Genomic DNA, 15850 nt, shown 5'->3' with positions numbered 1-15850 from the left:
ACCCTTTTAAGCCCCTTTATATCTGACCCGTCTGTGCTATAACCCAACTTCAGGTTTGTCCGTGGGCCACATGTTTTTTATTTTTATTTAATTAAACATATTTGTCTTATGACATGATCATGACAGTAGACATGATTATGATGTCTACTGTTGTTAGTGCTTCACAATGGGATATTCTAAAAAAAAAATAGTGCCTAATAGTATGTTTACACGCCTTCACAAGAGAACAAATGAATCTTATTTGAGATTACTTATTACTGTCTGCATTATTACTTTGTCACTCAAGGGTGAAACACTTCAACATCTCCTTGTTCCGTGCAGCCACCTTGCCAGAGGCAGGTAAGTCAAACAGGTTTGACGTTACTGTCAAAGCCATGGCTCAGTGTCACGGCTTTTCCCGCTTATGATAAAAGCCTGTTATACAATACAATAGTTGTTTTTTTTCAAAGTGGTGCACATGTAATATAAGAATTGTGTCAAAGGTTGTGCAATGTTTACGCAGTCTAGGGACTATTTTCACTTCCAGCTCAGGGAAAATACTCAAAAATCTGTTGTGATGACCACACCTGTAACCACCACACACCCACACACTGCCAGCTCAGCACAGCACACCTCGAGACACAGATAAGTGCATGTTGTTTGCAATATGTTAATGTTAACACACATTAGCCTGATCAATCATGACCCCAGATTAACACTCAGTACCACTTATAATGATGAGAAAGCCTCACAACAACAGGACTACAATTATCAATCCAGTACTGACTAATCATTAATACACGACAGATGGATCCTCACTAAGCTTAGTCCTTACTGTAGCTGTAATAATACACATCAACAAATGCCCCTGTAGTACTTATTATCAGTAATGCTGGCATGTATTATTGCAGCCACCGTGGACATACACTGCAGTGTACACATCTGGACCTGTATGGACTTTGTTTGGTACTGTTAGCAAAGCCAATTAGCAGTTAGGAAGCATACAAAGCAATATCCAGACAGGGGACAAAACAAAGGGAAAAAGGAATGCATAATAATGGCAATAAATGACTTAATAATATTAACTTGTTTGTGTAGCACCTTTTAATATATAACATGCAGTGCAAAGTGTTTTACAGTATGACATTTTAACAAAACACAATAGAGAAAAGACAACATACATAAGATGAATACGTTAATATGAATACAAATAAAAAAGGCAATAAAATAAAAAGGCAGAGAAATAAAAGTAGCAAAAATAGCAGTTTAAAAAGATAGCAACGAACAACATGAACTCAATGACAGCCTGTATAGTTCTTCAGTTGATTTTCAAAAGTGTCAACAGAGCTTGCATATCTAAGGAAGCTAGGGAGTCTTGGAGCGTAGCTGGAAGCAGTTTCTCTGCTTGTTTTGTGGGCTACTTCAGAGTATCCGAGGACCTGAGGACTCTTGTTGGTTGATAAGGAATTAAAAAGTCTGAAATGTAAGAAGGGGCTATATCATCAAATCTAAAATGGAGAAAAAAAAATCTGCATCCCAGTGCCCACAACCACAAGATATGAGGGTTTACTGAAATGTTTAACACGTATGAAAATGATGTGAATCGTATATACTATGGCCTTCCCGGTCAATCAACTGAACATCTATGGGAGATTCTGGATGTCAAAACCATTTATGGTGGCGTTCCTTTTTTCATCTGAACAGAGGCCAAAGCATTACAAATAATCCACATGTGGTACTATAATGATTTGACCATGAACCTTCAAAGTGTTATCTGTGTGGGTCATTATTTCACGAAAAGGTGTCGAGCAGCTCTGAAATATCCTGACAGATAGACGTTCCAGCATCGACTGCTAACATGTTAGCCCTGTTAGCTGAGGTAGTAACACTTCAATCAAGTGCTATATTTTTAAGTCCCTGAAGAAAAAAAGTTGTTTTATTTTATTTTTTTCACATAACTTGAGTAATAAAATGTTTGTGATGTAAGAAAAAACATATTACACTTTTTTTGTTTTTACTCAAAAAAGTTATTTATTTATTCTTTATAACATGACCCTTGTAGTGGATGTCAGGTCAATCTTTTCCACAGAATGCACAGCACAGTACATTTACACAATATAAATTCAGACTGAGGCCTAGCTCTAGTGTTCTACTCCAAATCCTCTGACCACATTATCAGAGCAAATCACAATTATATTTAAAAATATAAAAATAAATTATTCACATCAATAAATACAGTGTGTACAAAATAGTCTAACTTAATACATTATTGTCTTGTTATGTTCATGACCGACTGCACAAAGCTGCTTCAGTGTTGTGTCCATGTTATAGAAAGTCCAACACCAGGTGCGTTCCGAGTGGCTGCAGCACTCTTGGTGTGCTTCATGTTTGGGGCCTCAAATGGTGTGGTTTGAGGTAGACATATGGGGACAAGGAGTCCATCAGGGTCTCCATCCACCTGCTGGGGTCATGGTCCTCCATCTGCTCCTCTGCCTCCTCTTCCTCACTGGATCCCTCCACTTCATCTTCATCTGAGCCGATCTTCCCTGTGCTGTTTCCCCTCTGACGAGACATCTCTTGGGTTTTTGCATCAAGACTCGAGTGACACGTGGTGCAGACCCTCAACCACTTAGTCGGGTGAATGTGTTGGATTACCGCTCGCTTCTTGGAGCACGCACCGCAGACCACGAAACCGCAATTCCGGCAGTGGTGTCGCCGCTGGGCCATGGTGAACTTGTCGGCGCAGCGCATGCAGACTGCAGAGGCATGGTCGGGGATCCAGGTAACGGCGAAGGTGGAGCCGGGCCTGCAGCCACCGCTCTGCAGCAGTCTGGACCGCCAGTCCTCGATGTGTTCCATCCAGGCTCGCTTCTCCTCGTATGAGACGGCTGCCACGTAGAAGGACTTGCATGGTGTGCGGATCAACCATTGGTTCCTCATTGTCACGCTGTCCTCCAAGTCCTCCAGCTGGATGTCCTCTGAAATTATGAAAGAATAGTTTAAGACAAGGTAACAAAGGGACATTATCAGATGGTCACTAAGCATGTGAGCCAGCAGTTACAGCCATCCCTTGTTTCAAAATATCATCTAAACATTGTCACTGCCTTTCTTCACCTTTTACTCTGTGAGTCTGAGGTACACTTTTAACTGTCAAAGCATTTCAAAACCCTAAAAACGATGGAGCAATCAAGCCTAATCTGCCTCCTCAGGGGAGTTTTTGTCTAGTTGGATCAAGTGTTGAGGAGAAGCAGATGAGTTGCTCACCTAGAGGAAAGATCTTCTGATTTTTGTTCCAACGGCCGTTCAGAATGATGCTGCCGTACACCAGCACATCGTTGAAGAGGAAGAAGACTTTAGGCTGCGGCCCCCGGCGGCTCAGCTTCATCAGCCGACCCTCTCCGATCAGAACCCGACCCGGCTTGGACAAGGGCTTCCCCTTGGGCCCAAATGAGTTCTCCACAGCGTGGATCCGGTCCTGGTTATCCTGAGTAAACATGAGCTGGTTCGCCATGGTGTCTTAGTTTCTAGTTAACAAGTCAACAAGAGTCCTGTTGTCAGTGTCTTTTCTCTGATAGTTTGTCTTGTCTTTCTGAGGAGACAAGCTGCTGTGTTGAAGTACTTAAAGCATTTGCTCTTTGTGGCGCAATGGGAGTTTCCAAAGTAAGTTCAGCTTTGAGACCAACCCATTTTTCATGAGGTGACGGGGAGGGAGCTACATTTGAAGTGTGACACAGAAAAACTTATCAAAAGGAAATGCCAGCATTTACAGAATGGAAACAAAGAAAAACTGCTTCCTGGGATCTCCACCTATCAATTGAATTCAAAATAAAAGTAGCATTTTACGACTTTTAAACATCTGAGCAACAGTATGTGATACTGAGGTAGATACTGAGGTCACACATGTGATAACCTGTTAAGTGGCTCCAAAATATATTTGGATAAAACTAAATGAGAATCTAGAAAAACAAAGCAGCGATCTACTACATCAACAGAGAGTGAAATATGTTCTCTGTGACAGTAACTACAGAGTAAAACTGAGCTGATTGTAGCTCACATTTCACAATCAGTTTCAGTGTTATCAGACTGCTGCAGTAAAAAAAAAACAAGATGACAAACTGACACAGTGCCTACCCGTTTGTCATTTCAAGCACGTTCATTAAATTGCTTTTCTTTTCAGAAGTCGGCAGTGATCAAACACAAACGTGTTTGTGCTTCTAGTCCTCACACCCAAGTCACATCCACGTCACCAGTGTTACAGTAAGTGCACCCATGAGGACATTTTAATCACAATGACTTTATTAACATGGGCTGAGGGGAATTCTACTCTTCCACTGTGCAGTTGAGATAAAGTAGTAGGCATTTTTCACAGCAGACAGTTTGAGATTACTAATAACATTAACGATTAGCAATTTGGATTGGATTTAAGATTTGGATTTTAGATTTTAGTCCTCCTGCTGAGCATGTAGGTCTTCTCTTAGAAGCACAATCACTGACTGAAACATGTCGTAGGCACTTCTTTGGGTTTTCAGCCATGCCTTCACCTGTTGCATCAGTTCTCTTCGTCTCCTCAGTGCTGCTGTTTCCTTCTCAGCGGTGACATAAAACGCATCACTCGAGAGTCGCAGGACTACACCATTTAGTAAAATAGCCATACTGAGAAATACAGAGAGAGTTTTGTGGAGCGGATGGGCTCAATTAGCTTTGTATCAACTCATTTGGCAATGGCTTGAATGTAACGGACGCTTAATAATATAAACTATTCACGCACTATAGCTTTAAACATCTGTGATACAAAGTGTAAAGCTAAATTTATAACCAAATGTTTATCACTTTATAGGACAAAACCAGCCTTTATATGACTCCACACAAGCTACTGTACTTGGCAGTCCTAGCTGGAGACAGAGTCACATATAAGGTAGAGGACAGCACCCCCTACTGTGCCCGGTCAGCAAGTCAAAAAAGATTCCCCAACACTGCTGCTTCACAAGGGGCTGGATTTGGTGTGTTGATTCTTCTCACCACAGTTGGCCACAGACATACAGTAGATTCACAGGAGTAGTGGAAACGTAGGTCGGTAAGGGATTACTGGAGAGGTTCATCGTGCTGTTGGACTGTTGGTTTTAGTACACCTCCCCTTTGAACCTAGAATGTTTATTACAAATTTATACCGTACACATTTATATATAAATGGGTCAATATGTGCTCATTAGTATGTGTCTTTTGCAATCGAAGATGCTTAACTGTAAAAGTAGAAGTTAATCATCCACACCTGTTGGTAAGTGGATTAAGGAGATGGCGTTAGAAAAATGACATGAAACAAAGACTGATTTAGGGGAATATGGGACCACAGTGTCTTCCATTTTGCATGAGTACCAATGAAATTGTGTTGTGATCCTGCCAAACAGTAGTGCAATGACAATGAAGCCTCTTGTGTTTTGTACAAAATTGCAGGCACTACTATGACCGATCTCCCCAATTTATATGAAAGTGAGAGTTTTTATGAAGGCGGAGTCAATCTTAGCAGACCACAGCCACCCTCGGTCACTGGCATTTCAGTTGCTCCCGTCTGGTCGTAGTTACAGCTTGCTTGGATGCAGGATGAACAGGTTAACAATCTGTTACTGCTGCTATACATGCACTTGTACTGTTGTTGTTTTGTAATGATTGTATGTGTTGGTTGCTCGTTGGATCACAGATTACCCCTCAGGGATAATAAAGACTAAATTGACTTTGGGTTACACTGTCAGAAGTGGATTATTTTGGTTCTTTAAGAAAAATAATGAGCGCGTGGAAGACAAGGTGATTGTAATTTAATAGTTTGAACCAAATATGGACGATCGGAGAGCCACTTTAATACTGGGAGAGACAGAAGTTAATCTGCCCTCATCTGAACAAGTATACCCTCTTCATCATTTTCACTGCCCTCGGCCGGTTAAAGCTATAGTGCGTAGTTTCTGTCTCCCCCATGAGGAATTCTAAGTAATGACAACAAAACTGTCGGTGCGTCCACATGAAACAAGCCTTTCGTGACTGCGCATGGTCTTAATTAGCTTTGTAGCAACTCATTTGGCAATGGCTTGAATGTAACGATCATGACGTTCATTAATATCAAAAAGTTACGCACTAAAGCTTTAAACCATTGCCACTTTCCAGTTTTAGAATACTAATATTCCCCCACCATTATTATATTATGACCAAAGGATTTGTTGCATTCCTCACAAGACAATTAGTCTATTATACAGTTATGTTATACAATCATAACATACCACCAAAAAACACACTATATTGATATAACTGGATTACATGGTAATTGATTTTCTCTTCATCGTTATTTCTAAGCCTTTCCTGGCACTAAATACAGTCTGTCACAGATCACATCAGATCAAGGGGAATATATCTACCTGTTTTACACAATTAACAGGTGGAATTATGTTCATGATGCCTCGAGAAACGAACCCTTTTGCTAATGAATTTGCTGGAAATAGGCTGGAATAGGCTTCATCTCGCCATCACTGCGATTCTAAAAAGAGCCCATGCAATGTGTTACCTTAGAAAGGCAATTTAGCCTTGTGTGCTCTGATTAATTTGGCATGCCGTTATCACACGAGTTATAATATCAACTCCTGGCTGTTTTGGAAGAAGGAAATAACTATAGAAACCGTGAACTAGCTGTAAAAGTGAGTTTTCTTTAAGTGCTGTGTAGTGGATAAAGCATTTATTAAAGTAGTAGTAGAAAATGGAATTGGAATATGTATTACATACAGATGTATGTCCTACATGTATAGCACACAATTGGAGCTGGAACTATTAACCAGGTTGGCAATCTTTCTGAGGACAGTATTGTGTTTATTTATTGTTGAGCAATGTTGCTGGTACCACCACTGCTTCCTGTTAGGGATGGAGCCCCCTTTTGCCTATTTAATTGATAGGACAACTGTACACAGGAAAGGACGCACACTCAACCAGGTGAGCAACTAGGGCCGCAAATTAGTTTTTATAAATAACCTAATACTCATGGACTGTTCTCTCACTTTGTTTCTATATGTATTCTTCATTAGATTGCAGCGGTGTCAAGACAATGCCAGTGGTTTTTCAGAGCAGTCAGTCTTTTCAATGTGACTACAGTCACTACATGAAGAGAAGTAACTACAGTACATGAAGAGTGTCATGAAATCTGAACATAGCCAGTAGACTGAATGTGAGACCTGTTTTTAAAACTCTTAAAAGAACGATGAAGAAACGTAACTCCAATGGTAAACATCAAACAATCCATGGTGATGAATCCATGCACAATATTTGTTCACATTGGTCCAACAGTCCTTAAAAACTTTGGTCTGTTTGTAGAAAAAGGTGATTCATTGGTCAGTGACACATAGTCTACTCAACCTGAGAACTTCAAACACAACCCTGCCAGTCTGCCAGCTCAGCAGGGCCTCTGCCAGCCAAACAGCTGCCAAATCCTGTGTTTGTACTAACTTCACATAAATAAAATCTCCCCCACACACAGAGACATGCAAGTGTAATGAAACATTTTAGAAACAGTTGCCTATGCTTGTATATGGAGAAACAGTTGGGACGCAACCATTGAGTCTGATGAAATACTGTAAAAGTGTCTAAAAGCACAATTTGGTCTCGATTCTTTCTCCTCTAATAGGGACCCGTTCACATCGGACAGTCATGATGTTGACATAAAAAAAAGGCTGTGGCGCACTTTGTGCAGAGACCCAGAACAATTGCCTATTCCACTAACCAGCACAGACATGAGGTCATCAGTTTTTTTTAAAGATGTCATACACCGAGATGTTCCTTTTACGAGTTTGTCTACTCTTATAACTTGACAATACCCTCTAAGAACTTCCTGTATTTGGTCCGAATGTCCGGACCATTCATTAATGCTTTCACACTGTAAACCAATCAGACCATGGTTCAGTTTGATCCGGACCGAGACCATCTCTTTTTGTCGGACCAAATTTCGTCAGTTTGGTCCTAACCGTGGTCTGGGGAAGGTTTCACACCTGCAATATTGGTTCAGATCAAACTGAAAAGTCAGAAAGTCCGGGGCCAAACAAGGTAGGTGTGAAAGCACCCTAAGAGTCTACACACGCCAGCAGCTCTGTGAGTCAGTACTTAGGGACAGCTGTGCTTTATGCAGGCTAACAGCAGCATGCTTACATGAATAAATGTATGTATGTTTTAAATACTTTCTCACATCTTAGCTTAGCATGCTGACATTTGCTAATTAGCACTAAACACAAAGTACAGCTGAGGCTGATGGGAATGTCATTAGTTTTGCAGATATTTGGTCATAAACCAGAGTATTGGACAAATTACAATATCAACCTGATGATGGCTCTATATTAAACAAATCACAAAAAATTGTAATACTATTCATCCTGATGGGAATATCTGAAACAAAATGATAGCAAATTGAATGGCAAGCCATGCAACAGTTGTTGAGATATTTCAGTCTGAACCAAAGTGGTGGACCAACAGCCGACAGACAGACAGACTGTCAGACAGACAAACAGACAGACAGAGAGATGGACCTGGACATTGGAGATTGGTGTTTAATACTGTAATCACAGCCAGCTGATACCCAGCAGCTACTTGGGACCTAGAGGGCACCAGGGGGCCCCAAATGAGCAAATTACAAACATGATGGGTAATTTCTATGTTGCATGGTTTATTCAGTTTTAATAATTTAAAGCTATAGTGCGTACTTTCTGTTTCCCCCATAAGTAATGACAACCGCACTGTCAGCGCGTCCACATGACACAAGCCTTCCATGATCGTGCATCGTGATCGTTCGAGCTTCACTGTGCAGAATGACGTCCGTGCAGAGTTTGCTTACACATCTCTGAGCTCACCTTAAATCTGAGTTCAACACATGTATGACACAGTCAGAAGGATTTTGTGACATCACAGCCAGTGTGTGCAGGTCACAAACACTGAGAGTGGACTTTTCAGTTAGGCAGGAGATATCTTGTGTTCAGCAGTTAAACCTGTGAAACAAAACATATTTGTATATTCATGTTTAAGTTTATTGAACTTGTTGCGGGAAAACCCAGCAAACACAAAATTATTATCAGTAGCTGAGTATATTCACACATCCTCAGACATTAGTGCAGGGCATCTTGAAGTTTGTTTTATAAATAAATAAATAACAAAACTGTTCACTTTTGGAATAATTATTGTCCTCACCTTAGTCAAACACCTTCCAAACAGTGGTGGGGAAGTATTCAGATCCTTTACTTAAGTAAAAGTACTAATGCAACACTGTAAAAAAGAATCTGTTACAAGTAAAAGTCCTGCATTAATGTTACTTAAGTAAAAGTATGTAAGTATCATCAGGAAAATGAAGTAATAAAAGTAGAAGTACACAATGTAGAAAAATCCTCCCATTTTAGAAAGTGTAAAGGATCCAAACAGTTGTGTGTTTAATGGTCTAATCATTTCAGCTGGACTTGTAGGCTGTTATATTGTTGGCTAGTTTATTCATAATAACACATCGTATCTTATAAACTACATGTGTTTTGTGTGCAACATTATTATGTGCAAAGTAACTAAAGCTGTGAAATGAATGCAAAAGTACAATATTTCTCTCTGAAATGTAGCAGAAGTAGAAAGTGAAAAGAAAAGAAAAGAAAAGTAAGGTACAAGTAGCCTACCTCAAACTTGTAGCCTAAGTACAGTACTGGAGTAAATGATCTTAGCTACATTCCACCACTGCTTCCAAAGTATGAAAAAAGTTTGCCAAAGTAATTTGTTGGAGGTGTTTTAATATAATTTAGGCTATATGGGTATTTGCGGTTGTTTAGTGTTGGAGCCATTTCATTGGCCACCAGCGTGTGACACGAACTAATTGGTAGGCTACTGTATGGAATTATTTTTGTGCCTTTAATTCCAAGCAACACTTAACTCAAGTATCAAACAAAAATCACTACCTCAAGCAAAAAAAAAAAGTCATCTCTAAAGTAAAACTCAGAACTTTTTAATATATTTTATTCGTTTGATAATATGTCCTTTGGTTTACAGTTGAGAGAGAACCGATAACAAAAGGACATAATATCAAACGAATAAAAGACCAATAGTTTACGACTACACAAATGTTTTGTTTGCAAGTTTTAAGTTTTACTTTTGAGGTGACAATTATTTTGCTTGAGTTAGTGATTTTTGTTTGATACTTGAGAAGTTTTGCTTGGAATTAAAGGCACAGAATTAATCCCATACCACAGCTGTGTGGCGCACAGCGAAGTCACACATTTCTGACCATGGTTTCGTAGTAGTAGGCTAGCCTACGGGGTATGGTGGGAACGTTTTAAGATGGAAAGCAGAACTGTTAGTTTTTGTTTGATGAGTTGTGTTATTCGTTTTGAATAAACGGATTGACATATCCAACTTTAAGTTTCAGATTTTCGACAACTTATTTGAGGGGAAAGTGTTTGTTTTAAAGCACGCCATCTACACCGGACACACGCGTTAATTACCGACCAAAAGACAGAACAAATGTGCGCCAACATTTAGTGTGGTGTAAACGTACCACTGCAGGTAAATGGTATAAGCAGCAGCAGCAGCAACAGCAGTGAGCCAGGGCGCTGATCTAATGGTGTGTGTGTGTGTGTGTGTGTGTGTGTGTGTGTGTGTGTGTGTGTGTGTGTGTGTGTGTGTGTGTGTGTGTGTGTGCCATTGGCTGCAGCTGACAGCTCTGATCTGATCGCACGCACAGCCCCGGTCGTTTCTACCGGAATTTACCGGGACTGACCACAACATGATGGACTTATAACAGACTCTTCACCCCCCCCCCCCCAAAAAAAGCTGACCCAAAGATCCGACACCATCTAGGCCTATATCTCCTCAACCGAGTTTTGTTTCCCAACTTAGGAGTCAGGATGGCTTTCTTCTTGCTTCTCATTATAATAACAGTTGTAAGGATTGAGTCAGTGGCTCCGGGACCCGGGAACGTTTATACCAACCACTGGGCAGTGCGGATCCCAGGGGGCCGGGGACAGGCGGACAGGATCGCCACTAAATATGGATACATCAACTTCGGACAAGTAAGCACAGTTTATCAATGTTGATTTGTTATTACTGTCATAGATGTCCTTTGTTTACTTTTCAACGTAGCAGCATGCAGTAACTGTAATGATCACTGTGATGTCACACTCGGTAAGATTAGATACAATCAAAATGGCTACATTTGAGAAAATAGGCTATAAATATTTGAGAATAAATAAAGTCCACCCACATGAAATGTTGTAATAGCCTAGAAAAATGTCCTATGGAGGATGTAGCTTTCAAAACTGTGTACACTAACCTGCAGGGGAGAACTGATTGACTTATTGCCTTCTGGATATTGAAACATACAAGATTAACAAATGTTTAAAATGTTTTTATTACCTATGTATTCATAGTTAATAAGTCATTTATTAATAGCCTACTCTATAGCAGGGGGTCTGGCTCAGAATCAGAAATCAGAATCAGAAAAAGATGTATTGCCAATTAGGCTAAGTAGCCTTGGTTGGTGCATACATAAACAAATAAACATAGGCCTATTGCACATTAATATGAAATAAAGAATAAATACAGAAACAAATATATACAAAATAGCTGTTAACATAAGAAAAAAGAGAAGAAAAAAAGAGATACTGCAGGGGGGAGCCACCAACTTATTGTTCATTTTTATTTATTTTTGTCTAAAAGTTTTTTCAAAAGTGAAAATGTCTTAACATCAATCCAACATATTGCATATAGCAAATATAAATCAGCCTAAAGACATTCATGATTGTCTAACTGGCCTGTAAGGATCTCTAATGTAGCCATCCACAGCAGTTATTCTAAGGATTCACTGTTCCATATGTTTAACATTAAAACATGATTTTTAAAATCACGCCAACAATTATAATTGAATACCTTAGTATAAAAGGCATGTGTAAAGACCAGTGGTGGAGTGTAACTAAGTACATTTACTCCAGTACTGTACTTAAGTACAAATGTTGAGGTACTTGTACTTTACTTCTCTCTGCCCTTTCTACTTCTACTCCTCTACATTTCAGAGAGAAATATTGTACTTTTTACTCCACCACATTCATCTGACAGCTTTAGTTACTAGTTACTTTACACATTAAGATTGTTGCACACAAAACACATGTAGTTTATAAAATCTGATGTTTTGTTATAAATGAAACTACCCAACAATATAACGGCCTACAAATCCAGCTGAAATGGTTAGACCATTAAAGACACAACTGTTTGGATCCTTTCCACTTTCTAAAATGTGAGGATTGTTCTGCTTCTGAGTACTTTTACTTTGAATACTTTAAGTACATTTTCCTGATGATACTTAAGTAGTATTTTCATTACAGAACTTTTACTTGTAACAGAGTATTTTCGCAGTGTGGTATTAGTACTTTTACTTCAGTAAAGGATCTGAATACTTCTTCCACCACTGATAAAGGCTTTAGGCCGCCCTAAATGTTATTAGAGCCCCAGTTTAAAGGTGCAGTAGGTAAGACTTGTACAACTAACTTTCTGTCATATTTGCTGAAACTGACCCTATGTTCCAGTAGAACTACATGAAGCAGGTAATAATAAAAAAAATCCGGCTCCGCTGGCACCACCTACAGCCTGTAGTGCGATTTGCAAAAATCCACCGTTTCCTGTTTAGATGCACCAATCAGGGCCATGGGGGGTGTCTAACTGCGTGTCAATCACTGCTCATGCACATGCATTCATTCTCCCTTGTGGGGGGGAGGGGCTTAGGAGTCCGTTTGGGCCCTAGCAGAAAGGGGGGAGGGACTGAGAACTTGTCAATGTTTAAATTCTTTGGCTAAGTCCTGGATCTTCCCAATCCTACCTACGGCACCTTTAATATACAACTTCATTTTATAGAATATATGTAGTAGGGGGTCCCGGATTCATCTCTCTCAGTTAAGGGGTCCTTGGCTTAAAAAGACCCCTGCTCTATAGATCAGTAATAAGTAATTCAGAACAGAACAGAATACCATTTGGGTTGCCAGGTTGAGAAGAAACCCTCTGGCAGGTGTTGATCCTCCTCCAGCAGGACACTTATCTTTCAGAAAGACATGAGTCTCTTCTCTGCCCTGTGGAAAAACCTGCGTCAGATCTGGACCTAAATCAATTTGTTAACTACTTATTTACATTCATATCTGAATACCTAGTGGCTTATTAGAAATATGAAACCCATACGCATTTGTAAACAGACGCCAGAGGGATTTTGTTTTTTTACAACCAGGCAGCCCTAAACCTGCTCTTTTTTAATGGCTTATTATAACTGATAACAAAATACAGACAAGAATTGACAGCAGCTCCACCTACAATTAGGATATCACATGATAGAAAATGGCATGGTTTAAATTAGGAATTCAACTAAAATTGGTCTAATAAAAGTTCAAAACTGTGTATTACACATGTCCTGTGTAGGTGCAGCCTTTTTGGAGGTGGTTTTCATATGCAGAGTATATCATTTTTGAGATGATGGGTGTTATGAGATCTCCTAAATGTAGATAGAGCTGTCACTTTTTGCCTTTTGTCTTATAGCCTGTTTTATGTTCATGTAGATGTTAACCTGTTAAAGACAACCAGTCCTCCAAACCATTCAACAATATTGGTCGTTTGTTTCCTTCCCTCTAACACGACCCACAGGAGCGTTTCATAAAATAGCGCCTGTAGCGGTGGCAGGAAATACAGCCTCATATCTAAACTAAACTTTGTGAATCAGTTTGGTTATGTTTAGGCACACAACTACTTAGTTATAGGTTCAGAAAAAGATGGTGGATTGGCTTAAAATCAGATTCTGGTTACGCATGTGACGCTGTATGTCATGTTCGTAAAGTAAAAAACAAAACAAGCCACGGTCGAATTTTGGTTGTGTTTAGGCACAAAAACTACTTGGTTAGGTTTAGAAAATGATTGTCATTTGGGTTAAAATCAGATGTTACTTTACTCCCTGAAGGTTACGATGAACGTAGTCTTGGAGGAGGGTCCAGCTAGCCCACATAGCATTCCGGGATGGAAGAAAAACGTGCTCTTGTTTATTGGCATTTCTTTAAACCAATCACAATCTTCTTGGGCGGCGCTAAGCGTGGCACGGAGTCCCGGCGCCGCTGCAAAATAGCCTTGGGAAGGAACTTGTTTTGGTGGAACATGTGTACGTTCAAAAGTTGTTATAGTCGTGCAACAGAAAACTCAGATTGGACAGATAGTCTAGCTAGCTGTCTGGATTTACCCTGCAGAGATCTGAGGAGCAGTTAACCAGAGTCCTCAGAAATCTACCGGAATTTAGAAGGCCAACACAAAGAAAGAGGAAGGCCGACCGAAATGAGAGACATCCGGTGGAATTTCCGACGGCACCGGAGCAATCCCGGAAGTGGAACGTCGGGGATACGCTGAACGTGATGTCCGTGAATAGTGAAAGTCCTGTGTTTGTTAGACCCATCCACCCCCCCAACCTACCTCCTTATGGAGAAATTTGGTGCTCTTATACTTCCACACCTTACTTCCTGCTTTGCTCCCGTCATAACTACCTCAACCACTAGAGGGCTCTGTCAGAAACGTAAATATAGTTTGTAATTGCAGCTTGTACAAACAACCTATGGGAGTGTTTTTTGGGGTGAGGACAGTCTCGATAAAGACCTTGTTGGTGAAAATATTGCAACATTAGAACTTTAAGAGTTTCTTCTTCTCTTTGGATTTTTTGGTGCTGCACCTGTTGGAATGGCCACAATCCCCTTCTTCACTTAGGATTTAATAACATTTGTAAAACTACAAGTTACAACCTATGTTCTCAACGCTTTATAAAGGTTGCCTTATTAGAAAGTGGTAATCTACTAGATACAGTAGAAGTACAGTCTGTGAAAGAGAATAACACAAGACATGTGTGGTTGAAGGAGATAGGGAGAGAATTAAGACAGATGTAAGCATATGACTGCAGTTGTGCCAGCTGTGCACATGTTCTGAGAATCCAGATGACATTTTTGGTGCAAAGTCAAGAGAGAAAAAGCATATTTATTGAGTGACAGAATGTATACAGATGGTCCAAATGTGTTTTGAATGTAGAATGCTTTGTAGAATAAGGTTTATGTTTTTGTTTTTGTCTTTAAGTCAGGCCACATCAGTGTAAAAGCCAAGATAAAAGCAGCACAGATAGAATATTTAGCATTTAGCCATGGTTTTATGGTCTGAGTTTCAGTGCAGTTGTTGTCCTTATCTTGATGTTGCTGTTTGTGTTCGGGCAGATAGGAAGTCTGGAGGACCATTACCATTTCCACCACAGCAGAGTGGTTCGTAGAGCGGCATACTCTTTGAAGGGCCCCCACAGCTTCATCCATATGGATCCTGAGGTGAGTCCCGGATCAGTTTCTTTCAAGTGGAATCACAACACAACAGAGGAGATCTGGTCACAAGAACACACGTTTCCTCTTGTCTAAAGCCTTCCCATCAGACCTGGCAACCCTGGACGTAGTTGGAGTACCACGCTGGGAGCAGTTCAAATATTTCTGTAATTTTCCATTTCACTGGTTTATACAGTGTTGTGGAAATGCCGTATAGCTGATTTAAAAAAGATTAACCTGTGTTTTCTTTTAAACGATAAGGACATTTTTGTGCAGTTATAAGAAGACAGATTTGCTCTTCTTGGACTGAGTTTCAGGTGGATGAAAAAAACAGTGGTTGTTTTCCCAACACAGATAAGATAAGATACATACACTAACATAGGATAACACTTTATTGTCCGTCCACACAGAAATGTTCCTTGCAGACTCACTCCACTCCACTGCTAATTTAAAAAAGAAGACAAACGCCATGCAATGGTCAATTTGAGTGAATTTTATTTACAACTAAAGCCTTCATTAAA

The 15850-nt window shown here is 40.0% G+C and overlaps 2 protein-coding genes across 2 annotated transcripts in view; one reads left to right on the top strand and one right to left on the bottom strand.

Annotated features, from left to right (window-relative positions):
- Positions 1-1982: 1982 nt before the first annotated feature.
- LOC144519793 (pleckstrin homology domain-containing family F member 2-like) lies at positions 1983-3625 on the bottom strand. The gene is made up of 2 exons (XM_078253259.1): positions 3244-3625; positions 1983-2957 (listed from the first exon to the last, which is right to left on the bottom strand). The coding sequence occupies exons 1-2, from the start codon at positions 3488-3490 to the stop codon at positions 2362-2364; spliced, it is 843 nt and encodes a 280-aa protein (XP_078109385.1). The 5' UTR covers positions 3491-3625; the 3' UTR covers positions 1983-2361.
- Positions 3626-10779: 7154 nt separating this feature from the next.
- The window catches only part of pcsk6 (proprotein convertase subtilisin/kexin type 6), a 36484-nt gene continuing 31413 nt past the window's right edge, over positions 10780-15850 (top strand). Inside the window, exons 1-2 of the mRNA XM_078253389.1 lie at positions 10780-11033; positions 15234-15338. Of these exons, the coding sequence (XP_078109515.1) occupies positions 10869-11033; positions 15234-15338 (270 nt within the window). The 5' untranslated portion in view covers positions 10780-10868. The remainder of the gene's footprint in view (positions 11034-15233; positions 15339-15850) is intronic.

This window comes from Sander vitreus, chromosome 1 (assembly GCF_031162955.1).
Source record: "Sander vitreus isolate 19-12246 chromosome 1, sanVit1, whole genome shotgun sequence".
Taxonomy (NCBI): domain Eukaryota; kingdom Metazoa; phylum Chordata; class Actinopteri; order Perciformes; family Percidae; genus Sander; species Sander vitreus.
This window is presented reverse-complemented; position numbering and strand designations above follow the sequence as displayed.